The sequence below is a fragment of the Mustela lutreola genome, chromosome 1, assembly GCF_030435805.1.
Source record: "Mustela lutreola isolate mMusLut2 chromosome 1, mMusLut2.pri, whole genome shotgun sequence".
Taxonomy (NCBI): domain Eukaryota; kingdom Metazoa; phylum Chordata; class Mammalia; order Carnivora; family Mustelidae; genus Mustela; species Mustela lutreola.
The window spans coordinates 10,287,075-10,314,542 of NC_081290.1; the positions used below are offsets into that span (position 1 = coordinate 10,287,075).

A 27,468-nucleotide genomic window follows, 5' to 3' on the forward strand; every position below is an offset into this window, starting at 1 on the left:
TTTAAGATTTTATTTATTTATTTGACGGACAGAGATCACAAGGAGGCAGAGAGGCAGGCAGAGAGAGAGGGGAAGGAGGCTCCCCGCAGAGCAGAGAGCCCGATGCAGGGCTCGATCCCAGGACCCTGGGACCATGACCTGAGCCAAAGGCAGAGGCTCCAACCCACTGAGCCACCCAGGCACCCCTGTCTTAGCCCTTTAGATGGTTTTCTACACTAATCTCGCAGCTAGGTTGATGAGCTGGCCTCCAGGACTTCATGTTAGAACAGCGTTTGTTTTGATTCTCAGTGCTTGGTGTCAATATTTGTCCTGTCTTCCTATAATATTTGGGATATAGTTTATTAAATCTCCTTGCCCTACATTTGCTTAACAGATTTTTCCTTAAAAATATTGCCTATCTACTACATTGACTCCAAGTCATTTATACCCAGGGACCCACCTCTATCTACCTTTCTAAATATACTCGGCACAGCCACTGGAAGAATGACAAAAGGCACTTCTGAACCAGCCTAAAAAAGTGTTTCATTAATTTCAACATGTCCAAAATCTTCCCCTTAAAAACCTCCTTTTGTGTTTCCTAAGGTTATGAGAATCACCACCATTTATTCATTGTCTAAGTTAACAAGTGACCTTGATATTGTCTTTTTAAAAAATGTATGTCCAAATACCAAATCCCATCAATTCTTACACATCAGTTATCTCTACCTCCCCACTTCTACATTATTGGGACTTAAGTGCAGGCACAAGTAGACTTTTGCCTGAATTACAATGTCCCAGTTGGTCTCCTTTTTCCAATCCCACCACCTTCCGTGCCTCACCCTGAACCTCATCTCTATAGAGAGGTCAAAATAACCTTTGTAGAATACAAAATAGCTCGCACATTCCTCTATCTGCATTGCATCTAAAGTTTTGTTTTTGTAATAGAGAGTTTGGACCCCTGACTTCTTTTCCAGTCGGACCCACCATTACTTCTCGTTCCTCCTGCCCCCCCCCTTTTTTTTGGTCCTCCTGAACTACTTGCATTCTTTCAGGTACATTCAGCTTGCTCTTACCTCAAGGATTTTGCACGTAATAACTCACCACAGACTGATGCTCACTCCAACCTGGCTAACTCTTGCATCAAGTCTCAGGATTCAATTTAGACCTCACCTTACCTCCTTGAGGAATCCTTCCCTGGCACTCACACTCTTCCACTAGCCCCTACCATTCCATGCACACCCAGGAACTGGCACTTGGTAACTACGGTCTTTTCTTTCTTGTCTGTTTTTCCTGCGACACAGTAAATTCTAAGGGCAGGGTCAGTATAAAAATAAATAAATGTGAATGATGACTAATAAAAAATTTAATATAAGGCTACGTTTGACAAGAACCTTTTCCCCCAAGCAAGGTTCAAATTTGTGTATACCTTCTGCAACAGATTATGAGATACTTTATGACTTAGATAATGTTTTTTCATTTCAGATTGATGTTGAAATGAAAAACATCCTATAGTCCTGATGCATGTGTGTGGTCTTGGGTAAGTATAGTTTTTAAAGGCAGTTAAGTATAGTTTTTAAAGTCCCAGATATGTACTTAAAAAAATCCAAGAACAATTTGAATAGTCTCCTTGCTAACTATCATCTATTCAAATTCATTTTACAGTGAAAACATTAAGCATATGGAAAAGTTAAGGAGCTTATACACACATACACAACCAACTTCTGACCCATTTAGGCCTAGAATCCAGGTCCCCAGCTTGGTACTATACCCATTACAACATCGCATTTAAGATAATGACTACATGGAGATCATTTCAGCAACTTTGATGCATTCAAAGTTTAAAGACTCAGTTTAAAGTCAGAATCCATCAAGTCTTAAAGAGAACAGGGTTCTTAGAAGGAAAGAGGCATTTTTCAAATTAAATCAACATGTTTAAAGTATTATCACTTGCTTATTTTAGATATTACACTTTCACCCATAAAAAAAATACATGATGATGTTAAGAGCATAAAATAGAACCTCACACCATAAACTGAAGTTGACCTCAACTCTGCATGTTACAAGATTATTCTCTCCAGATTTAATTGCACTCATTTTAAAGATATTACTTTTGAGATTAAAAATGATGAAAATCATTTCAGTTTATTTCAGACCTTCATTGAACAGAGGCTTTTTAATGTTATAAGATTGTTATTTTGCTGATTTATTGACAACATTCCTCAAAATGATATGGAAGCAAAGACCATTGACTAAGGAAATCAAATCATTCCATCACATCCAATATAAACTCTTTGAACATCAAACAGTAAAAAAGAAAATCAACATCCTGAGAGGCAGGATAATGGGGGTGGTCACAGAAACTCTTGAAATTACCCACTCTACATTAAAATGTCCCTTTCAACTATCTATCTTTGTTAGCAAGTTATTATACTCCCTAAAGCTCAGTGTCTTTTTGTGTGTGTGTGAAAAAAGCATTCCAGTGTCTAGCTCTCAGCACTGCTATAATGATGAAGGGGAGGGAATGTATGGAAAACACCTAGGAAATGGCAGTCCTACCCACAAAGTTGCTGCTGCAGCTTCAACTACAGATAACATGAACCTAAACTCAAATGGGTTTCCCCCAGATAGATCAGTCTTCTCGTATTCTAAATTGCTCTAGAACAGAATAGATTCTAGTATAGATTCATATTCTTCGGAGTTTTCTCTTACAAGAATATGTCAACTCTCCCATGGCAGAAGGGACACGTACTATTCAGTCTGAAGTAGCTCCTAACACCGTTAAACCAACTGCAGCTGTCTATGCATTCTACCTCCGTGAGAGATGTTGAGTTATCTGTAGTGCGTCAATCTGTATCAGATCATCTGTATTTCATCAGATGTAGAGCTGAAACTTTGACCTCAGGGGTTCTCATCCTTAAGTACACCTATGATCCCAGTCTTCCAGCCAACAGTGAGACACAACTTCGTTCTTAACTAATATCCTATTATAAACCGGAGTAGTCCTCTTGACTGATATTGGTCCCCTCGATCACTTTCTTTCTTCAAGCCCCAAAATTCATCGTGGCATACCTCACTAGAGAGAGAATTACAGGTTCCTGTGAAATCCCACGAGGCCAGGTAGCTGTTTTTCAGCTTTAGAAATAGTGTTCCCTGGGTTACCGACAGATAAAGGCGTCAGGCTCCCATCACAGATTCAAGCTGGACAGAAAACACCACCAGAATCACACTCACTACAGCCAGGTGCTGGCACCTTGAGAGAAACCCATGAAGAAAGCACGAGTCTCCTGTCTCTCCTGTCTCTTCCTCAAAGGCATAAACTCAGTACAATGAAAGATGGAATCCCTCAAACTGTACAAATTGAACTATGGTATAACTCTGCCGCCGCATCTCAGTGGGTTTGGTAACCAAGGGGTAGAGTTGACATATTTGTCTCATTACAAAGTAGAGGGGATTTGATAAAAACTTACACTAAGTGTTTTGTAAAAAAAAAAAAAAAAAAAAAAAAAAAAAAAAAAAAAAAAAAAAAAAAACTACTCTCTCAATCCCATGACGAGGAAGGCTCATGTGCTATTGGTTGCTGCATTTTTTGTTTTGGCTGTAACCATTCATTCTCTGAGTGCAAAGTTACACACAACATTAATTCAAAGAAAAAAAGAAAAAGCTAAGGTGTACCTTGACATAACAGTGATAGCCTTTTAGACAGGTCTTGGGAATTTCTTACATTTTTGGTCTGGACCCATGAATTGGGCCATGCTGGATATATGCGTCATGCTAGACAGGTTTCTCTTTAAACATAAAAATAACCAGACCTTATAAACATCTGCTAAGTGATATTATGACTCTTGCCCATTAGCTGTTTTTCTAACATTTATTTTCATTATTCTTATAGATCTGGTTTTGAAACCACCTGGGAACATCTGATGGCCTAACCTAAGCAAAACCAGAGCTCCTGGGGAGACCAGTAGGATACTCCCTGCTTTTTATCAGCTACAATATCTTTATACAATGATAAGTTTGATAATTTGCTATGAAAATAAATATAATGCAGACCACAAATGTTACTGAGGATAATATTACAATGTTGATCTTCAGCTCTTTCCCTGTGATTTTCACAGAGATGCTGTTTTAGGCAGCCCCAACCTCATGAGCACCTGCTTTCTTCTAGTTCTCTGCTGTCTTTCTAGAAGATCCACAACATTAAGTATACAATTTCAAATTCCCAGCACACTAAGCTCCCTTTCTTGATTGCTTCTCAGGTTTAATAGGTACCATTAAGGAAAAGTTAGCCAGACTTCTATCATAAATAGCCTGGGATTGCTCACTTCTTAAAGAACCACTACTGCCTTCCTGAGAACACCTTTGTGTTCCCAGCTACAGGTTGTGTGGCATTAAGTAGGTAACATCTGCCTTGCATAAAAATCTCTGTGGTCTGAACATTTTTATCTTTGCTAAAGATGAGCCCTCAGAGCAATTTATTGGGTCAAAATTCTAAAAACCTGATTTCAGCTTAATTCAACTTACCACATGTACACTGTAGAAGATATTATTTCTGTGTGCTTCCTTTGCTCAGGGAAAAATGAATGTTCTAAGTGGACAGGTTTTGTTTTGAAAAAACAGTCATACCTTTAGAATAAGCACCTCTCTGAAATCAATACAAGCCAAGGAAAGCTTCTATATTCATAAGTAATTGCCTGAAGGGATTTACATTTATCTCATAGTGGATGTAGAGTTATATGGCAGAGATGAAGCAGATTTTGTAGCAAATATAAGCGGAGTTACATTAACCAAAATCATCCTTGGTCGTGCCTCAAGATTCTAAGTCTTCTCACCAGGAAGAATATATCATTAACTAAGCCAAGGTCAAATCCTCAAGACTTTAGCGGCCAGTAACTGGAAAATAAAATGCCTGTCTCCTTGCAGCTTCTGTAGAAGGGGTCAGTCTTACATCCCACAAAGATTCCAAAATGGGAGATTAACCTCAAGTAGAAAGTTCTTCAGATGCCTCAAAGAAAAAAAGGGGGGCAACAAACTATGCACTACATATTTAGGCAGGATTTTAAATTTCTTCAAGTCCTTTTTTACTTCCAAAGTATCTTGGTGAAGCTTCAAAACCAACTCTGGGATGTAAACATTATTGATAAAATTAAGAGAATGGAACTCCAGAAAGGCAAATGAGTGGCCTACGGTAACAGGGAAGAACAAAGCAGAGACTTAGCCTTCAAGTCCAGATGCCGTGCCCATTAGTCTTGGAAGGTATATTGGAAGAATGTGCTCCCTGATGAAATTAGTTCTGGAAACAATATAATGTATCTTCCTTGAAGAGTCACAATCGACCGAGTACAATTTAGTGTCCCTAATTTAACCACGGATCCTTTTTGAGTATCACCCAGAATTATTGCTCTGTAGAATTAATCTTGGAAAATTCTGCTCTGTTCTTGAGAAATCATTCATAAACCACTACAATCATGCCCATTTTGGTCAAGCATTTTTATGCCTGACCAAGGAGAACCGGGTGCTTTTGGTCACTAAATATTCAATAAATGTTATATAATGGTTGAAGTAGTTATATAATGTACACACAGCAGCATGTACACACGTGCCTGCAGGTGCACGTACACACAGGTGCCCACAGGTGCACGTATGCACGCAGGTGCACATACACACAGGTGCACACAGGTGTATGCACACATAGGTGCGTGTACACACAGGTGCACACAGGTGTGCATACACATAGGCACATGTACACACAGGCGCACGTGCACGTTTTCATGGTTCCCCTGAATATATTTCTCAGCAAACTCTGAAAAACTTTCATTGCTTTTTTTTTAATATTAAGGATCTCTGACCCAAATATACCATCATTATAATACAAGTTTAAATTTGAGACTTTATATGCATAATTATGCTTGTATTTGTTACACTTTGCAGAGATTTTTTTTTTTTTTAAAGATTTTATTTATTTATCCGACAGAGGGATCACAAGTAGGCAGAGAGGCAGGCAGAGAGAGAGGAGGAAGCAGGCTCCCTGCTGAGCAGAGAGCCCGATATGGGACTCGATCTCAGGACCCCGAGATCATGACCTGAGCCGAAGGCAGTGGCTTAACCCACTGAGCCACGCAGGCGCCCCTGCAGAGATCTTTTGAGAAGATATTGTCAAAATTCACACTTCTGGGGATAAAAATATATGTATATAAAAAATATATGTTTATAAAAAATAAAAAAAAAAAAAAAAATTAAAAAAAAAAAAAAAAAAAAATTCACACTTACTTCCTAAGTGCTTTTCGTCATTAAAGAGATGATTTTGAATTTCCATCTACTGTAAACCAGAAGTGATTTAACTTGTTAGTGTGTGTTATATATAAACAATCGTCCGTTTTATATGCATTACCTATCACCTTCTTCCAAAAACAAGGTACTCACCATAATAGAAACAAACACAATTCCTTGTTTCTAAAAATGGCAATCACAAACTGTATCAGTAGGGGTTCTCCAAGAGACAGAAAAGCAGGGAGAGTTCATAGAACTGGCTCACCCAGTCGTGGAGTGGCGAGTCTGAAGTTCACGAGGCAAGCGGACAGTCTGGAAACGTACACGGGGTTTCTGTGTTGCAGCCTCGAGGTAAAAATAGAGTTCTGCTTTTAAGGCCTTTGATTGGATGAGGCCTATGCACATCGTAAAGGGTAGTAATCTCTTTTACTTAACGTCAGCTGGTGATTGATGTTAATCTCATCTACAAAATATCTTTACAGCAACCTCTAGCCTAATATTTGACTAAACAAATGGCCACCATACTCTAGTAGCCAAGTTGACCCATGAAGTTCAGCCATCACACAGAACTGGAAATTGCATCGTCCTATACAAGACTTAATGTCTTTCAAACTGTAGTACTAACACCCTGTGTTTTTCTAGATGCCTAAATCACTCCACAGGTGAATCTTTTTTTTTTTTTCTTTTTGTACTTTTTTTTTTTTTCATTTCATTTTACTTTATTTCTTTTCAGTGTTCCAGAATTCGTTGTTCATGCACCACACCCGGTGCTCCCTGCAATGCATGCCCTCCTTAATACCCACCACCAGGCTCACCCAAACCCCAGTCCCCTCCCCTCCAAAACCCTCAGTTTGTTGGTGATTCTTAAACCATCACCTGAAAATCATCACCTTAAGTGGTCTACACAGGAATAGTATATTAATACCTTTTCCTGGAAATTCTTAAAAAAGCAAAGCTCCTTTTTATGGAGATTTTAATTTAAAAACATAACAAGGGGAAAGCCTTTCTATTACGTCATTTGATCCAACAGCAATATGCTCTAATGAAACAAGAATTGAGTCAACTTCACAGTTTACCCAATTTCCAAACAGCTAGAAATAAACAAGAAGACTAAGAAGCTTGTGTTTTATGACTCTTTCTGTGTACCCCTCCCCACCATCAAAGCCTGGCCTTCACCCAGTGTAGAGACCAGCGATTCTCAGAGATTCAGTTTTAATCAGTCTTGAGTGGAACCTGCTGTACAAAAGTCTAACTCACTGGTTTAGAAGCCTAGTACATGGGGCACTTGGGTGGCTCAGTTGGTTAAGCATCTGCCTTTGGATCAGATCATGACCTTAGGGTCCGGGGATCAAGCCCCCAAGTCGGGCTTTCTGCTCAGTGGGGAGTCTGCTTCTCCTTCTCACTCTCCCTCTGTGCTCTCTCTCTCTCTCTTTCCTTTGTCTCTCTCCCTCAAATAAATTAAATCTTAAAAAAAAAAAAAAAAAAAAAGTCTTGGCACCCTCACCCAAACTAGAAAAAGGGAAGCATCTGAAATCAACCAGTGAAGGACCTGCGGGCTAAGTGGTTATACTGGGCAAGGGTGAATTTATAATACTACTTTCTCTCAGTCTGCCATTGCATTATGAAAATGCTGTCAATTATGGAATGAAATGTTTGTCTCCCATTACAGAAAACCCGGTCATGGATAATCAAGTCAAAAGATGGCCTTTCCCAGAGGCAGTTTCTTCCTTGTCCATTTCAGGATCTGAGATATTCTTTTCCCCACCAGGCCAAGAAAGTACCTAACTATTCTTTCCACTACATGCACCACTGCAAGTCTTGTCGTTTTACAACTAATTCTTTCCGGCAAATTCCAGTTTGCAGTTAACAATAATACCCACTTACCCATCCACCAAGGAGGGGTTCGGAATTCCTATATTGCTTCTGCCCCAGTAAGAAAGTTTCCAATAATGGATTACGTGTCTTTTTCATGCTACAAGCCCAGAAACACAGATCCTTGCAACCCTGGATGCTGCACCGCGGCAAGCCTGGCCAGGCGGGACATGCTTGCTTCAAATAAAAATATCTTTGCCTCCACCTTGTGGCTAACAGACCTAAATGCAGATAGCTGTGCAGAAAGCAATTCTGAAATCAGATTTTCATAAAAGTGGGAGGGACTGATCACCTTGTGCTACAGCTTTGTTTAGAACAACATGAAAAGCCAAGTTAAAAAAATGAGCAACCATTATTCCCAGAGATTTTAGCAACTGTGTGAATTTCGCCATTTTGTACACAATAGGCCAGATGATCTAATTTTTTTTTTCATTTAGTTCTTGAGGATGTTTAAAAATTTGAGAAAAGAAAATTAAGCCACTTTTTTTTTCTTAAAAGATAGCATTAGTGATGGAGTAGGAGTCTCATTTCAATATTAAACTCCTGCTAAGTTTAGGTAAGAAAATGTAAAAAATAGTACAATACTTCACTTTTTACACACTGTGTTGTTGTCAATAGCCGACCTCTGTGCTTCCGAACCAAATTACACTGGAAGACACGGTTTGGGATAAAGAAGCTTTTAGCTGGTTAAGCATCCATCTCCTGCTGAGGTCATGATCCCAAGGTCCTGAGATGCAGTCCTGCCTCTGGCTCCCCGCTCAGCCCAAGTCGGCTGCTCCATTCCCGTCGACCACTCCCCCTGGCTCCTGCTCGCTCGCTCTCTCTCAAATAAATAAATAAAATCTTAAAAATACATACATATTAAAAACAACAACAATAACAACAACAACAAGGCTGCAAATCCCTCCCAGAGCAAGGGACTGGGGTTTTTATGGGGAAATACAGGATCTACAGGTTTCATCAGGAACCATGTATGCACTGCCAGCCTTAGACCCCTTGGGTGTGGTACCAGGTTCCTGAAACAAAAGGCTAAGAGAGGAGGAGGGGAGTTTTTCAGAAAAGAGTTAAAAGGTTTCTTTAAAATAGAGCTTCCTTGATGGGGCTCCTGGGTGGCTCAGTGGGTTGGGCCGCTGCCTTCAGCTCAGGTCATGATCTCCGGGTCCTGGGATGGAGCCCCGAGTCAGGCTCTCTGCTCAGCAGAGAGCCTGCTTCCTCCTCTCTCTCTACCTACTTGTGATCTCTGTCTGTCAAATAAATCAATAAAATCTTTTAAAAAAAAAAAAAAAAAAAAAAAGAGAGCTTCCCTGAGAGGCTGGGCGGCTGGGTGGGTGCAGCATCCAAGTCCATTTCCGCTCAGGTCAGGATCTCGGGGTCTTGGGTTCAGCTGGGCACTGAGCCCGGGGCTGCTGGAGATTCTTTCCTCTCCCTCCGCTCCTCCCCAAAATCGCTCTCTAAATAAACAAACAAATAAACAAACAAATAACTGTTGTTGTAAACAAACAAAATCTTTTTTTTTTTTTTTTTTTTTTTTTTTTAAGATTTTATTGACTGGGGCACCTAGTTGGCTCAGAGGGTTAAAGCCTCTGCTTTGGGCTCAGGTCATGATCTCAGGGTTCTGGGATCAAGTCCCTCGTCGGGCTCTCTGCTCAGCAGGGAACCTGCTTCTCCCTCTCTCTCTGCCTACTTGTGATCTCTGTCAAATAAATAAATAAAAACCTTGGGGGAAAAAAAAGATTTTATTGATTTATTTGACAGAGATAGAGCACCCAAGCCGGGGAGCTGCAGAGGGAGGGGGAGAAGCAGGCTTCCCGCAGAGCCGGGGGCCTCATGCGGGACTTGACCCCAGGATCCTGGATCACGACCTGAGCGGAAGGCAGATGCTTCGCTGACTGATCACCCAGCCGCCGCGATCTTTTTTTAATATCGAGCTTCGCGGGAGGCCTGGTGCAGCCGTTTTGATGTTTGTCCAACTTTAGGCTCTTGAGCGGTTTCAGTGTTACTTTTTCGGAAACTTTCCAGTCTTATCTGGTTCCGTCTTCGTCAGATTTACCTGAGGCCGAGAATCTGGTCCTGCTACGACTAATGCACAGGGGACACGGGCTCCGCGGGACGGGCTCGATCCCCCCGCAGAGCCGCACGGAGAGCGCAGCGCCCGGTGCCTCCGGACGTCGGGCGTGGCGGGGACCACTAACGCCCCGACCCTGACTGCTCCGGCCGTGGCCCGACGCAGCCGCTGAGAGCGGTAGCAACCGCCAAAACTCTGCTCCCCGGTCGGTGCGGACTGAGCTCGGGGTTTCCCCGGGCAGTTGCGCTCGGGCCGCGGCGCGCCCGTCCCGAAGGCGCTTTCCTTCGCAGAAGCTGGACCTGCGTGGAAGCCACCAACCGCGGGGCCCCGGGAGCATCTCCCTCCGGGCGCTCTGCGCTCAGGGTCCCCGCAGGCAGCCTCAGGGCAGCCAGCCCGTTCCCGCGGCGGCTGCAGGTGCCCCCGGTTCCCAGGACAGACCGGCGCAAGCTGTCCTCTCGCGTCCGCCCTGGGCAGGCAGGCGGCGACCCTCCCGCTGCGTCTGGCCCGCAGGCCCCGCGGACACCCCAGCGGCTCGGCGAGGAGACGACGTGCGCTGCGGTGTTTGATCCACGGAGTTTCCACCGTCGGTACAACATGTTTCGATCAACACATGTGTCCTCGCAGTGGGAATGCAGAACCCGTCAACCCGCTCCAAAGGCTGGGGAAGTGATGTATTTAAATAGGGATCAGATCCCAGCACAGATTTGCTGGCCAGAAGGAAAATCACCAACATTTTTAAAAAATTACTTTCTAGGTTAGTAATCTGTGGAGTAGTTCGTAGAATAAGTTTAGATATAAAATTAGATGAAAATAATAAACAAATATAAACACAGAATAAGGTCAATATTGCTTCGAACTTAACATCAAATAAAGTGAATTCGCCTCCAATGAGCTTTTGTCACCCAGTCTGTCATATCTGGCTCCTTGTCATTCATACGTTCCCAGTTATGATGTCTCATACACTCACGTTAAACCAACAAATACACTCAGCTGTTGCTCTAATTTTTAATTATCTGTATGTAAAAAGCAGAGAATTAGGGGCAACGGGGTGGCTCAGTCAGTTAAACATCTGCCTTTGACTCAGGTCACGGTCTCAGGGTCCTGGGATTGAGCCCCACATCAAGCTCCCTGCTCAACAGGGAGTCTGCTTCTCCCTCTGACCCTCCCCACTCTTAAGCTCTGTCTCTCTCTCAAATAAAATCTTATTTTAAAAAAAGCAGAGAATCACATAGCTTTGCATCGTCAGTTATTAACACAAAGCAATGATGAAACCTGTGATTAATTTTGATACAAGTAAAATCAACACTCTCAACGGTTGGCAATTATATATAGTCATTTATATAATTTTTAATTGGTAAGTCTATACTTCAAAATGGTGGCTCCGAGCATTTCCATGTAATCATGGAAACACTGAGTGAATATAATGCAAACATTACGTAAAAATTGTCTGACATGTTAAAATTTTAGAACTGCATCATTATTGCCGTGCATATATGATAGATCATCGTTCCTGAAAATAGACCGCCCAGGTCTTTCTTCTATTACGTAGCTATTCCTGAAAGACAACCATGAAGCCAGGATGTGCTGCAGTTTAATACTTAACTAAAAAGAAGAGACAGTTCTCTCCGGAGCACGTGTCTGTGACACTGATCACTGTCTCCACTCTTCTGAAATTTACGAGACGAGTATGCAAAACATGAAAGGACTGGACTTGCACCTAGAAACTCGGGCTTTCAGAGCATACCAGCTGCAAGACCGCCATCTACCCACACCTTTGTTCATGCTCCAAGGGCAACGAGGTCATCACTACTTATCATTCATCTCCTTCAGGAAGATTTGAGACAAAGGAAAGACAAGAAGTAACAAGTCATTTGAACACCACTGTCTCTCTGACTTGCCTACCTAAGAGATTTGATTCTTTTCTGCTGCTTTATACAAAATTCAGTACCACTGACCCCTTTCCAGTCGGAGATGGATCTGTGACTCTGCCAGTCCAGAACACAATCTTTACAAAATAGAATCAAGGGTTGTATCTCATGCTCCTCACCCCCCTCTCCCTCATAAAAGACTCTTTTATCTTATCAACTAAGTTGCTAAGAACATCAGTGGTGATTAGGACTTTTCAGGATGGAGCCCCTTTCTCTACGCATAGATAATTAAGAAAACACATGATTTGATTTTAAACCCAGCCACAACACAACTTTAAAATAACGACATTGTCCGGACTTAGTGAAGTTTCATTTAGAAAGGCATACTTTCCCCAGCCACCATCTGCACGTCCAGCCTCTGTGTTAAGCCACTCCCTTTTCTCTTAACAGCCAGGCTAGGGGCACCAGGGTGGCTCAGTCAGGTGAGCAGCTGTCTTCAGCTCAGGTCATGATCCTGGCACCCTGGCGTTCCAGGACCCAGCCTGTTTTGGGCTTCCTGTTCAGCAGGGAGTTTTCTTGTCCCTCTCCCTCTGCCCCTCCCCACTGCTCATGCTTTCTCATTTTCTCTCAAACAAATAAATAAAATCTTAAAAAAAAAAAAAAAATAGCCGGGCTAAGAGGGAACTTGTGGTTCATCTCTACATTACACAGGTAGAACAGAAAGAAGAGGGATTTGGGGGAAGATGTCCCTCTTCTCATAATCCATACTTTATTTGACCCCCAAAATGGAAACTTCTCCCCTGCATCAGGGGGTTAGGCAACAACTAAGCCTCTTCAGAATTTAAAAGGAATGGATGATACTTCTTTCTTCAAAGCCTAAAAGAAGCAATAGTACTTGACCAGTCCCTCTCGTGGGCCTAGGCACACAGAGCTCTAACTCTGGGCAACAAAATTTAAGATGCCCTATTCCCCCCTCTGTCCAGCCGGGATCCCCTTCCCTCCCACCAAGGGGCTAGGCATCTATCAAGCCAAAGGGACATGCCCACCCTAAAATCAACTCTTCCTCCTTCCAGACCTTATTCTAGTACCCAGGATGCCAGAATTCCATTCCATTCCAGCATCTACGTAGGTCTTCTCTCTAGGGGGACCACATGATTGGTGCGCCAAGAGGCACTTGTTTGTAGAAGGTGTAGATAGGCTTTAGACAGATGGACCAACATGTGCACGTGCATGCTATGAGATCGTCACAGTGGCGGAGAGAGTTGGATCTGGGAGGGAAACCGAGACAGGCCACAGGGTCAAGGCGGCCTTTCTGCATTTTGCCAAGTTCTACTACAGAATTCAGAGGATCTAAGAATTTCAGACCTGAACCTGGATTTTCAGGTTGTTATAAAATTACGTTTGCCCAACAAGGAGGATAAAACATATTTTACTTATTTAACAGTTTGTCCGATGTATTTGAAACTGTCAAATATTTAGATATGTGCTCTGTGGGCCTCTGTTTCTCCCTGTCCACCTGGGCCAGCAAGTCCAGGTCAGGTCCTCATTTTACAGGTACTGAAATGGATCAAGTCGGTGACTTCTTCCCCCGACGCCCACAAAAACATGAAAACAATGCACTGCCTCATTCACACAGGCTTCTTTTTTTTAAGATTATATTTATTTATTTGGCAGAGAGTGATCACAAGCAGGCAGAGAGGTAGACAGAGAGAGAGGAAGGGAAGCAGGCTCCCGGCTGAGCAGAGAGCCCGATGCGGGGCTCACACAGGCTTACCAGAGAATTACATCCAGGCTCTTCAGCATGGTGACGTCAAGCAAGCTGCCGGCACTCTTTCCTCCAAGGCTGGAAAATCATAAATGTGAAGGGAAACTAAAATGATGTGGAAAACTAACAACCATAACAACAATAATTATGATAATCTTTGGAGAGTCTGAAGGCTGGGGAATCCCCTAAAAGTCGTCTTAGTCTTGGGAACATCGAACTGGGAGACAGGTTGAGTGGAGTGGATTCAACCCTGGGCAGTGTAAGTGGAAGAAAGCTTCTATAATCTGCTCAGGCATTCAGGAAACTTTAAAATGTTAGTAAGATCATAAAACATGAGCTGAATAAATGAGAAGACAGTCCATGCTCTTGAAGTGAATAACTCACTATCACCAAAGTATCAATCCTCTTCAAATGTATAAGTTAAATACAATCCCCGCTAAAATTCCAGGTGAATTTTTAAAAAATTCATTCAAAATCCTTATTTGAAAATGAATGCAGAAATTTTAAAATCTACAAGAAAGAAGTCAAAAAAGGAAGAGTAATGTGTGGGAATGTACATAAGTAGATATTAAGATATAATTAAAAAAAACATACAAAGAGTTAATTAAAACAGAATAGAAATCCAGGTCTATATGGAACTTAAAACTATAGTAATGGCATCATAAATCACTGTGAAAAGGTTGGATTGTTTTGTAGCTATTGTGACATTTTTCTTCAATGTGTAGAAAAATTAAATTGGAATGTTATCAAATAGATAACATTTGAAGATACAAAGGGACTAAACTCTTTAAGGTAAACTTAGAATACTCTGGAATTAATAGGGAAGAATGTAAGTAAACATATTCATAACATGGGGTCAGGAACAACCTACTTCAAAAAGATTCATAAAAGGACAAATCTTAAGCAAAATAGTGGTAGATTTGCAATTCTAAAACTGACAAGGCATTAAAATTTAGAAAATAAAAGAAAATCCACACAGAAAATAAAATAAAATGCACCATCAAATGACCAGGGGGACTACAGAGGATTTTCAGGGTAGTAAAGCTATTCTGCACGGTTCTGTGACAGTGGACAAAGGACATTACACATTTGTCAAAACCCACAGAACTGTACAACCCAAATGCTGAACGTTAATGTACGCAACTTCAAAAACATCATTTATGAGGTCAAAGACCAGAGGAAAGAATGCAGACTATGACAAGAGAATTTAACTGTATTCTAAATGTACGAAACAACTTCACCAGAAGGGTCAGGGGAAATGGTGTCAACCCTCACAACTTTAGAAACCAATGAAGTCTGTTAAGACGAAGGGCGAAAGGAATAATGCATAAGCACTACACTCCAGCTGATAAAGTTATTTCCCATGGAGATACTTGTTAACAATTCTGATACTGCTACCATGTGTGCTGGAACTGAATTATTAGTAAGTGGATGGAAGATACTAGGAGCCAAGTTTCTCACTGTTGGAACGGACATTTACAAATAAGAGAGGCGAGGAGGCTGAAATGATCCAGGTGGTAATGGAGTCGAGCTGGAGACATCAGTAAGAACCCATGTTTAACCTAAGGTAGCTACAGATGGTTACATACGGAAATATTTATGAATATGTGTATATACACTGGGTTTCATACACACACGTGTGTGCTTGCTCTGTCCACAGAGAAGGCCTGAAAGAAATGATAATTCAGAAGCCATGAACATACCTAGCACTCTGACCCTAGTTTCTAATGCCATTCTCACCAACAAAAGGAGTAAAGGATCCTAGGAGAAATGACTGTTAATAATCAGAATGAGCCTAGAGTATATTGTAGTATCAGGAAGACTGGAAGTGCTCAAAAATAGGGGGAAAAAAAAAAAACCCACGAAGACTGGGGTAAGTCAGTGGGACAAAGGAGCCCATATAAAGAGTTCCCAGTGGTCAAAGCTGCAACAAAATATATACAGTAGTACTGAATTATAACCCAAAGTATAAACAAATGTCCATGAGTTAGTCCACACTGATATAAATAAATGATTGTGTAAATTAATAAATGAGAGAGAAGAGACAAAACTTCCCTGCAAAAGCATTACAAATAAAGTATGTGAACTTTTTCCCCCTTAAAAAAGGGACCATAAGTCCCCACGCCTTCTGCATAGATATTGCATAGCGAATTTCTTCCAAAGTATTCTCTATGTTTAAAAAGGGGGGAGAAAAGAGATTTTACAAGAGAGAAACCTGAAGAATACTGCTTTGGCCAACTAATCAAAATCAACATCAACAATCATAAATCATGCTGATGATTGATATGATGGAATGAAAATGAAACTTGAGGGGCGCCTGGGTGGCTCAGTGGGTTGAAGCCTCTGCCTTCGGCCCGGGGTCATGATCTCAGGGTCCTGGTATGGAGCCCCGCATAGGGTTCTCTGCTCAGCAGGGAGCCTGCTTCCTCCTCTCTCTGACTGTCTCTTTGCCTACTTGTGATCTGCCTCTGCCAAAGAAATAAATAAAATCTTTAAAAAAAAAAAAAAAAAGAAAAGAAAATGAAAATGAAACTTGACTTCTGTGGCCTCCCTCCTAAAAAGCTGTAAACTCAGTTTATTAATGAGAAAAACATGAGACAAATTCCAAGAGAGGGACATTCTATAAAATACCTGGGCCAGTATTCCTCAAACTTCTGTCAAGTTCATCAAAACCAAGAAAAGTCTGAAAAACCATCACTCCGAGAGGAGCCCAAGGAGACCCAAAGACTAAATAAAATGTGATACCTATTTGGGATCCTGGACCAAGAAAGTGTATGAGGTAAAAACTAAGGAAATCTAAATAAACTATCGTTCATTAATTGTAAAAAATGTATTATTCAAATGTAAGATGTTAATAGGGAAAGCTGTGTGGGAGTCAGAGAGAAAGTGTGGGAACTGCACTGTGGGCTCAGCTTTTCTCTAAATCTAAAACTGCTTTAAAAAAATAAAGCCTATTAATTTTTTAAAAATGCAATTTACAGATGAGGAAATCCAAAAGCCTTAAGAGCATATAAAGAGATAGTCAAACTCATTAATTATCAGACTAATGCTAATTAAAACAACCATGAGATATCACTTTACGTCTGTGAGACTGAGTGAAATTACAAAGCTGGGGTTGGTGGAGATCTGGGGACAAAGGCCCCCTCATGCACCGCTGGTTGGAGAGCAGGCTGGTCTACGCGTTCTGGGAGGAATCTAGAGGCTCGTAGTCAATTACACATACACAGAAACTCTGTATGTTCTGCGCCTGGAGATACATAAAACATACCAAATTTTCACATGGTCCACAGGAGAATATGCAGGAGAATGCCTCTGTAGCACTGTTCGTGCAGGCAGAGAGTCAAATGAAAACTGGATCTCCAGCCCTAGCCTAGAAGAATAAACAGGTAGAATGTTAAGAATAAACAGGTAGAATGCTTTGGCCAACTAATCAAAATCAATAATTTAATAAATAATTAAAATCTTAAAAAAAAAATTAAGGCCTGAGGACTTCCTCATTCCTACAATTGAGGTCTTGTCACCTCAACACCATGGGATGTTGCACACATGTTAAACACAGCAAACAGTGTATGTATAGCAACATGGATCGGTCTTAAAATCACAGTGCTGGCAAAAAAAATACAAAACACATGGCATTTTTATACATGACCATCTATGTTGATTAAAAATACATACACGCATAGGCAGAGGGAAATGGGGTATGAGGAATGGGCATAAATTAAACAAGAGCTGAGCCTTCCGTGCCCCAAAGATGATAGTGTGCATTAACTGAAGGGTATGATTAACATCATTAACTTGCCTTTGGCACGTGAGACCCAATAAGAGAAAAAGATCCCAAGTCAGATATAGAATTAAGGCCTGATAGGGCGCCTGGGTGATTCAGTGGGTTAAGCCTCTGCCTTTGGCTCAGGTCGTGATTCCAGGGTCCTGGGATCAAGCCCCGCATCGGGCTCTCTGCTCAGCAGGGAGCCTGCTTCCCCCTCCATACTGCCTGCCTCTCTTCCTACTTGTGATCTCTCTCTCTCTCTCTCTGTCAAATAAATAATTAAAATCTTTAAAAAAAAAAATTAAGGCCTGAGGACCTCCTCATTCCTACAATTGAGGTCTTGGCCAGCTATACACTGTCCACGGTTTTTCCAAGAACTCTCCCACAGTCTGTGATACTAGCTGAGGGAGATGTAGATATTATGTGGTGTCCAGAAAAATTCTCCATTGTAAATTATTTAGGGCTCCCGTACCCATGTCTCCTTGGCACAGGCCCAATCTGTCATAAAGATACCACTAGCAGAGATCAGGTGCACCTGCGGTCTCCTGCCCGGGGACCAGTAAAGCCAGGAGCAGGCCACACTTTTCATCTTCTATGCGCTCTTGAAGAGTAGCCTATGTTGTCATTTACACTTGTAATACCAACCGACTCGAACAATTGCTAAGACAGAAAAGTGATAATGGCTCCCCAAGTTTGAGTCCTGCCACAATGTCCTAACCCTCACATGGTACTGAGCAGTGCCAGAGTCTCAGAAGAAACTCTGATCTGTTCAAGACATTGAGGAACGACTGTCCAGGGAACAGAATTAGTTCTATGTGGTTGAAACAGAGACTGGTTCACGAGAAATGTTATCAGACTCATGATTCCATTGAGTTAAGACTAGACTTTAATCCCTTCAAGATCTCTAACTGGAGCCATTGATAACAATTATTTTAACAGCTGAAAATTAGTGTGGACTATGTGCCAAGCATTGTTCAAAACAATTTTAACTGCACTACTTCATTCCAGCACACACACACAAAGCTCTATGAAATAGCTGCAATTATTATGCAATATTTATGTGAAAAAGCAGAAAATTGACAACATAGGACATGAAGTGACTGGCTGAAGGTTACCCTCAGTAAATGGTGGCGGAGCTGGGATTCAGAGCTGAGCAGGCTGACGTCAGAGCCATGGCCTCAACTCGTGTGTGTGTGTGTGTGTGTGTGTGTATACAGCACTCCCCATAGCACATACCCTTCCCAACATGTATATACCTCACTGCAACTTCTCTAAATTATGCCAAAGTTACAAAAGAAGAAGTTTTTCATGGTTTGGTCAGGAAAGCATTGTCTACCCATATATTCTAATAGCCAGCTTCATTTCGTTTATTTTTGTCTGCATCTGAAGATTTTAAAGTTTCCTTCCTCTCTTACTTCCTTCTTTCCTTTCTGATACTGCCACAGAATTGCTAAAGATATGGCAGAATTTGTTTTAAAGACTCTATTTATTTATTTGAGAGAGAATGAGAGAGAGAGAGAGAGCATGAGAGAGGGAGAGTCAGAGGGAGAAGCAGACTCCCCACCAAGCAGGGAGCCCAGTGTGGGACTCAATCCCAGGACTCCAGGATCATGACCTGAGTCGAAGGCAGCTGCTTCACCAACTGAGCCACCCAGGTTCCCAATATGGCAGAATTTTTAATATGTGCCCAGCATTTTGCAAAATTGAAGATTATAACAACTGATAAGATACTTGGTGATAGTTCCCATCTATTGAAGAATTGTATCTAGAACATACAGAAAAGAGGTAAAAATAAGAAAAATCTTTAAAATCTTCCCTATGGTTGAGATCCTCCAAAAAAAAGACAAGAGCTCTTTTTTTTCCTGATAGAAGTCTGTTTCTCTCTGTCCCGGCCCCCATGCTATTTTTCAAAAACACCAGCACCAAATGAAAATGGCTCTTACTCTCCCAGATATTCAGTACATTGTTTTAGGTAAAAGAATTGAGGAAACAAACTAGCAAATGTGACAAAGAGAGAAGAAGTCACCATTTTAAGTTACTGTCCATTTCATGCATAGATTCAACAAACAAGTTCTTACAGAATGTTTTAAATCTTGTATGGACCCTGATATACAAAAAAAATTTATCAGAGGTAGAAATAAAAATCTATTTTGAAATAAGCATCTACGAAACTTGCTATAAAATTCCTCTACTGCTAAGACTATAGTGGCATACAGTGTATTTTATTGATGTATATTGTGTATTCTATTATGTATACTCTATTAACTTTTTAAATCTCACCAACATTTTTAAAAATATTTATTTATTTGTTTATGTGAGGGGGGCAGAAGGAGCGGGGAGAGAATCTCAAGTAGACGCCCCACTGAGCGTGGAGCCTGACGTGGGGCTTGATCTCAAAATCCTGAGATCATGAGCAGAGCTGAAATCAAGAGTCAAACGCTTAACCGACTGAGCCACCCAGCCTCCACTAATCTCATTAACTTTTCTAAAAAATAATGACCAGCAGTCTATTGACAGCCAGTGTATTTGAAGGCTATCATAAGTTATCAAGTGCCTAAGAAATAGAAATTTATTCTAGTGTAAGCTTTAAAAAAAAAAAAAAAAAAAAAAAAGACCGCAATGGTAGATCAAGGTGGAGACATAGTCGTAAAATATATAGATATGGAATGGAGACATAGATATATGTCCATATTATACATACTAGCGTTCCCTTCCAGTACTATAACTAAGAACTATCTGTCAAAATAAAAAGTTGAGTGATACCACGTGTGCTGAAAGCCTCACTATACTTCAGGCAAATACACTGATTTTGGAGTCTGAATCGAAAGGAACTTCTGTTTCCCATCAGTGGAGTACCAGAGGAAAAGAGCACTGAGCTGAACAAAAGTAGAGACCAGAGTTTTATATATACACATAAAATCAACTCCCCAATCTGTCCCCCAGTCCCATCTGCAAAATATTGCCAGGACACTAAATAACCTCTCCAATTCCTTGTCATCCTTGTATCTCTGACAGCAGTTTACTGTGTGTGCTGGTGGTGCGGCTCCAAGCCCAGGTTCTGAAACTTTTTAAAAAATATTACCCAAATGAAACCAGATGGGATCGGGAGGGAGACAAACCCTAAGAGACTCCGAATATCACAAAACAAACTGAGGGATGCGGGGGGTAGGGGGAATAGGGAGAGGGGGGTGGGGTTATGGACATTGGGGAGGGTATGTGCTTTGGTGAGTGCTGTGAAGTGTGTAAACCTGGTGATTCACAGACCTGTACTGCTGGGGCTAATAATACATTATACACTAATTTAAAAAAAAAATTTTTTTTTTAAATAAAAAAATATATTATCCAATTGTCCCACTAGATGGCAGCAGAATCCTGGTTACTGTACAATTGCAGGCCTTGCGTTCTGCCTCTGTATCATCCTGAATCCCACTATCAAAAAGTTAATGGAAGGACTTTGCCACGGTTATCAAAACACTTGAGTTTCTCTCTCAGCTCTGCTATTTATTAACTGTATGATCTTGGGCATATGAGTGTGTTGAGGTTTCTGATTACCTACCACCACATTAAAGGACATCTTCCAGATCTAACGCTACGATTGAATATTGTTGTCATAGCAAGAACATGATGTGTTCAAACACGAATGTCTCTTTTTCTACCTTAAGCCATTCAAACTATCTGCATTTGGCACGAAGAAAATGTCCATTCTCTCTCTGTGAGACCTTGGACAATTAACAATATTTTTGTTGCCTCATCTGTAAAATGGGGAAAATATTAGTATCTCTAAGTGGTGTTATAACGAGTAAACAGATATGACAAGTAAAGTGGTTAATAAGTGTTAGCTGTAATAATTTTTTATTGTTATGGTTTTGCTCCATGGCATCTGGCCTCTCACAGACCATATAATGGTCCTACCAGCGCTTTCTCCTGAAACTTGAGAGGCTATGCCAGTGGCTTCAGGCTGACTCTCACTTACAAGCTCAGAGTCTGCACAGGACCAGCCCACAGGTCCAGGAATCTCTCAGAGAATCCTCCCTACTCTAAGGTGCTACAAAAAGTTCCAGGCTTGGATATCTAAGTCCTGAAGGGATCGAGGTGTTCCGCCTCAATCAGTTCTCATTGAAACTCCTTGAAAGAGCCCTGTAAGTGTCCTCTGATGTGGAGCCATACCCTGGAATCTCATGAAGTTCTCCTTAGGGAATGCAGGGTGGACCTGAAGGCCAGCAGGTAAGGCGGGCGAGCTTCCGATCTTAGCAAAACACTGCAGAGACTAGTAACGGAAAGATACCTATACCTTGATTGCAGAAGCCAATATATCTGGCTCCTCCTTAAACTGGCTCTCTTGATTCACCACAGTCATCCATTCTATTACTTCCAAATTAATATACTGTGTTATGTATTATGTGACAAGAGTTGCCAGCTTCTCTCAGGTATTGGTTTAAAGCCTTGAACACATAAAATATTAAGGATGCCAAAGACATCAAGTCCTGAAACAGAATTCCTAGGAGTCTCTGTGCTGCTTTGACCTCATTAGCTATCATCGCTTTGAGAATATTGGATGCTAATAGCCAGCAAAATTAAGGTGCAAAGCAAAGCAAAACTAGCTGGAGTCACTACCAGGAACCATCCCTTAACTACCTACGTTGCAACAAATTTCTCTCTCTCTTTTTTTTTTTTTTCTTTAACTCTATGTTTGGTGTATAATTTATTTAGCAGTAATATAGATGTATGTTGATGACTTGCTTTGTGCAACAGGATGAGTCCAGCCAGGATATCAGGGCTGACAAGCAGAGATGAATCAGAGAACATGGCCCAACCGCCCCGGGTCAGAGCCGGTGGTGAGAAGGCAGCACCAGGGGTGGGCCGGGCCTGGAACACCCAGCACCCTTACATGCTGGCGGCGATGAGGATAAGAGCTTCGAGACTTCAGAGCATCCGGAGGTCTGAGGCGGCTGGAGTCATGAGGAAACCAGAGAAAGCGGTGATGTCCCCTTTCATGAGGCAGTGTTAGTAACCCGTCCGCTTCCACCACTGATTCTTGACTCACCAAGGATGCCAAAGGGCCTTCCAAAAGGCAAGTAAGATTAAATAGTTCTCCCATGCCTATCTCAGCTTTAGAAAGAATAATGAGTACAAAATAAAAGAACAGCGGAGCGGGGAGAAGAGGCCAACCTCCATTTACGTATTCTTTAGCTCAGGATACAGTTCTGCTAACAGACCAGACCACACGGCTCTCAGAAGGGCAGACACCACACCTGGCCTTTTTCTCACCAGCGACCCGTCCGGTGCCTGGCACTCACACGCTCCCCGTAAAGGTCTGCCCTCCTTACTGTGGTTGCGGATGATAACTGGGTAGACACGAACTCCAAAAGTCTGTGATCGTGTCCTGCTGAGTGACCAAAGGACAGAGTCGTAAACCCCCTGACCTTTAGCCCTCTCCTGTTCTTGGAGCTGAATTCATATACGAACACACAAAAGAACATCACCACCCCAAACAAGAAGGGAAGCCAGGATATATGCTTCAAAGGAGGCAAACGCCCCACATGCCTGTTACAACGGGGGACCACCGGCACCCTGAACACCACTCCCAGGACTGGTGAATTCTTTACAATCGCTTCGCAAACAGTACAACAGGCGGCAAGTCAGAAGACCTGTAGCCTGCACCTGCTGTGGGCATCCACCGGCCGTGAGACCGGAGAGAGTCATTGATTTTTTTTTTTCTTAAGTTAGACTAACAGGCTAATTTCAGCAATAATAGCCCATTTCAGCAATAATATTCTGGTTCTAAGCTGATCATGAAGAAGAGAAAATTGAATTCAACAAGGGCCAGCCAGCGTTCCTGATCTGTATAAATTCCCACACAGTCTTTTACTCTCCCTAATCCACATACTTTTCAGTGTGTGAACAACTAAACTGCTTACAGGAGATTTACTAGTGACATAAACTCAAGGAGGATTCCAGCAAATTACATGTAATCATCTTTCTGTGTGCTTTAGAGCAGTGTGAACTCTCACTGTTCCAACACGCTCCTGAATTTGTTAATGGTGAGCATGGAAAAATTAAAAACAAAAACAAAAAAAGCGAAAAACAAAACAAAACAAAAAACCCTTTAAACAGCTTAATGTTAATCTTTAAAAAATATATATAAGGATCTTTATTCTTTATTCAAGAAATTTTATATGTAATGATCTTTAAGTTTCCCCAGATGTCACATGAAAATGATGGTGAGCAAGTGTTAATAAATGAAACTATCAGAAGACAATGATGGGGTCAGCGGGGAGGCAGAGGGAAGTGAGCCCTGTGGGTGGAATTCTGGGACGCTCAGCTAACATTCCTGCAACCCTGAGGCTTCCCATGTATGGTGTCTTCAAGGAGGGATAGGGGCGGGGGTTGTTGTGTTTGGGAGCTGAGACAGCCTGGGTGACGTTATGAGAAGACCCCTTCATGTGACCGTTCATCCACACCATCCCACCAGGGTGCCCCTTTCCTCCACCAAGGCTACGACTGCAAAGGTTCATCCTTCAACGTGCACTACCTTCCCATCTAATACACATTTTCTATCCAGTTCCAGTTGGGAGGAAGACAGAATCAGCCTTCTGTTCTGTTTCTCCCACTGAATGTAGCTAGAAACTGAAAGGTAATTCATGCAACAGGTGGGCTAGGAAGGCGACAGGATCTGGAACACCATGGAAACAATGGGGTATTTACCTTTCTGTACCCCTGCTCTCCCCTGGCCTAACTGCCAAAGTGCCTAAACCCAGAGGTGAGCATTAGTGAACCAGGCAAACCTCCCTAGTCTAGGCTTGAGGAGTGGTTGAGGGGTCACTTGCCAGCACGGAGCAGGAGGGTCCTCAAGGGTCTAAAATCTGAAGAAGGAACCCCTACTTCCCTGCTTGGAAGAGCTTTGGTACTAAGACCTAAGAGAGTGGGGAGGGAGAGGTAAAGTCTCACTGTTTGTCTCCCTCTCTCTCTTTCAACCTCCAAGCTACAAACACTGGCAGAGCCATGAGAAATGCTGGCAGAGCAGAGTAAATCAGATTTCAGATTTCTGGCAGCAGGACTTAAAAGGGGGGCCTTGGGGACATGGAAAGGCATGGGAAAAACACAGAAAGGTAGGAGCTCAAGGAAGCCATCTTCCAGAGTTGGCTGTGCACTCCTGGTTGCACCCCCAATTTAGGCACACACGGGGCTGACCCCAGATGCCCCAGGAAACATTCTGAGAAGTCAACTAAAAGCTCAATCATTGCCCAGGTACCAGACTTGCAAATCAAATATGGTATACTCACAGGTCAGATCCAAACAGGACTGCAAAGACTTGGAGAGCAGGAACGAAAGAGGGGCTGTCACAGCAGACTCAGCCAACACTGAAAGAAAAATGAGGGGACATGACACACATGTCTATGCACATAAATTTGATGAAATAATATAGATGAAATAGACTAATTAATAATTGTTCAAAAACCACATAATACCTAAATTTATCTGAGATAAAACCATACAGGAGCTCAGAAGTTAAAATCAAAGTATGGGCAGGTCTGTGTTCCTTCCTGAAAGCTCAAGAGGTGAATCCTGAATCCTTTACGTAGCCTCTTCCAGGTTTTAGAGGCCACCCACATTCCTTGGCTCATGGCCCTCTTCCTGTGTCTTCAAAGCCAACTTCACATCTCCCTCTACCTTTGGTCTGTAATTACATTTCCCTTTGACTCTTCTGCTTCTTTCTTCAATTTTTAAGGACCCTTGTGATCACACTGGGCCCACCCAGATAATCCAGGATAATCTCCCTATTTTAAATCCAGCTGATTAGCAACTAATTCCATTTGCAACCTTAATTCTCCCTTGCTATGTAACTTGACATACTCACAGATTCTAGGGATTAGGATGTGGACATCTTTGAGTGGCCATTATTGATCCTGACATAGCAGACCAAGTACTACCTGATGAATTTTAAGAATCCAACATGGAATTTAAAAAGATACTGGGATGTTTAAGGCAAAGCTAAAGCTAAAGAAGGATTTCATACATAAGCCAAAGAAAGCTTACTCATATATGACTGAAAATTCAAATTTTTTCTCATAAATTCTCCATACCTTGTTAATGTTACCCAAAGGTCAGTAATGGTTTGGGTCAATAACTCCATAAGCATTTTAAAGTCCATTTGGGGTACCTGGGTGGCTTAGTCAGGTTTCGACTCAGATCATGATTTCAAGGTCCTGGGATGGAGTATAGCATAGGGCTCTCTGCTCAGCGAGGAAGAGTCTATTTCTCCCTCTCCCTCTGCCCCTCCCTCCCCTTTGTATGTTCCCTTGCTCTCTCTCTCTCTCTATCAAATAAATAATTTTTTTAAAAGGTAAATAAATGAAAGTCCATTTGGTGTTCTGTGTGGTTAGGAAACCAAAGGAAGACACCATGTATTATAAAATAAAAGCCAAACTGAATTTAGAAATGTATCTGAATTTAGAAATGTACCTGATAAATGTAATCATAGAACACAAAGAAGCACAACTTACTGATGCACCTAAAATAAAATGAATAGATTTTCATTAGTGGAGGAAAAACTCTGGGAAGAAAATAGAAAAATGTATAGAAAAATACCATAATAACCAGAATTATTCTTACACGATGTGTGTTTTTGAAAAATAATCATGTGATTAATCATATAATTATGACCATATAGGGTGAACGGAAGCAATATTTATAAGGACAATACCCTTGGGTTGAAAATAAAAACATCTCCATCTGACAATAGCTAATGAGAAATGTAATCTAGGATTCTATTAGACAGAGGACAATCTGTAGCTAGTCAATAGACAATATTGACAAGTGATTGTTGCTCTGTGTTAGTAAGTATATTTCTGGGGAACAGATACACCAATGATTCTCAAGCTTTCTTCCACAGAAGATATGCAATGGTCATAAATGAGATTGAAGTTCAATTTTCTATACAGTTTCTATACTATTTCTATACTCTTTCTGATGCCACCTTTTTCTTTCACTCCAGGTAATATAGTCAACAATTTGAGAATTAAATTCATGTTATTATAGATATAACACAAGAGCCCACTAGCTTCTTGAATTTTCCCTCCTTCTAATACCTAAATAATTACCATCTGGGTCTCCATTACGTATGATGACACAAAGTGCTCCTTCATAAGTTCTGAGAATCTGCAAATGGAGCTGACATCCTCCTGGTTGTGGCCATGCCAGGCTTCCTCACCACGTTTCCCCAGCCCCACCATCTCACAGCTGTTCTCTATGCTGGTAATGTCGTCTCTGCTCTGCCTCACCCTGAAACTAGACACGGCCTTCCTTTCTACAAACACAGCTGACATGAGACTTTTTTCTTCAAAAGACCGCAGTAAAACATGCAGTAAAGCCCTGTTGAATAAATGCAAAGTTTATAGAAACATAAGGCAGTTACAGCACAAAACAGTAGGAAACCCTACTCCTAGAATCAATCATCATTCCTCAACTCTCAGCTGAATTCCTAGGGCCCATTCATTCATCCCACTGAGGAAAACCTATCTTTACTTTGTTCTAGCCTCTCAGGAGAAATCAGACCAGCTAACCCCATAACAATCTTACAGACGTGCTATTGTGATCACAGAAAACACAGTCATTTACGTTGTTTTGTGGAGCAGTTGGATTTCTTTTTTTCCAAATTCGTCATTCTCAAATAGGATCTTATTTTACCTTCTTCACATAACTCAAGGTTCATGCAAAAGTTTACTCCAAAAACCAAAATGACATCTATATCTCTCCCCAAAATGATAAGGAATTTATCTTTGGCAACACCAAGTGCCAATGAGAGCTTTGAAGTTCCAGGGTTTTTTTTCCTAAACACTCTAAAGAATGCAGATCAGTTCTCTGCCTTCCCCACCCCTCCTACCCT

At 41.6% G+C, this 27,468-nt stretch overlaps 1 protein-coding gene and 1 long non-coding RNA gene across 2 annotated transcripts in view; one reads left to right on the plus strand and one right to left on the minus strand.

Annotated features, from left to right (window-relative positions):
• The window catches only part of GC (GC vitamin D binding protein), a 31,678-nt gene extending 27,643 nt beyond the window's left edge, over positions 1 to 4,035 (plus strand). Inside the window, exons 12-13 of the mRNA XM_059159509.1 lie at positions 1,462 to 1,516; positions 3,869 to 4,035. Of these exons, the coding sequence (XP_059015492.1) occupies positions 1,462 to 1,491 (30 nt within the window). The 3' untranslated portion in view covers positions 1,492 to 1,516; positions 3,869 to 4,035. The remainder of the gene's footprint in view (positions 1 to 1,461; positions 1,517 to 3,868) is intronic.
• Positions 4,036 to 13,650: 9,615 nt separating this feature from the next.
• Positions 13,651 to 25,136, minus strand: LOC131823325 (uncharacterized). The gene is made up of 4 exons (XR_009350555.1): positions 25,052 to 25,136; positions 24,866 to 24,943; positions 17,085 to 17,186; positions 13,651 to 13,894 (listed from the first exon to the last, which is right to left on the minus strand). It is a non-coding gene; the product is annotated as an uncharacterized LOC131823325 (long non-coding RNA).
• Positions 25,137 to 27,468: the final 2,332 nt, after the last annotated feature.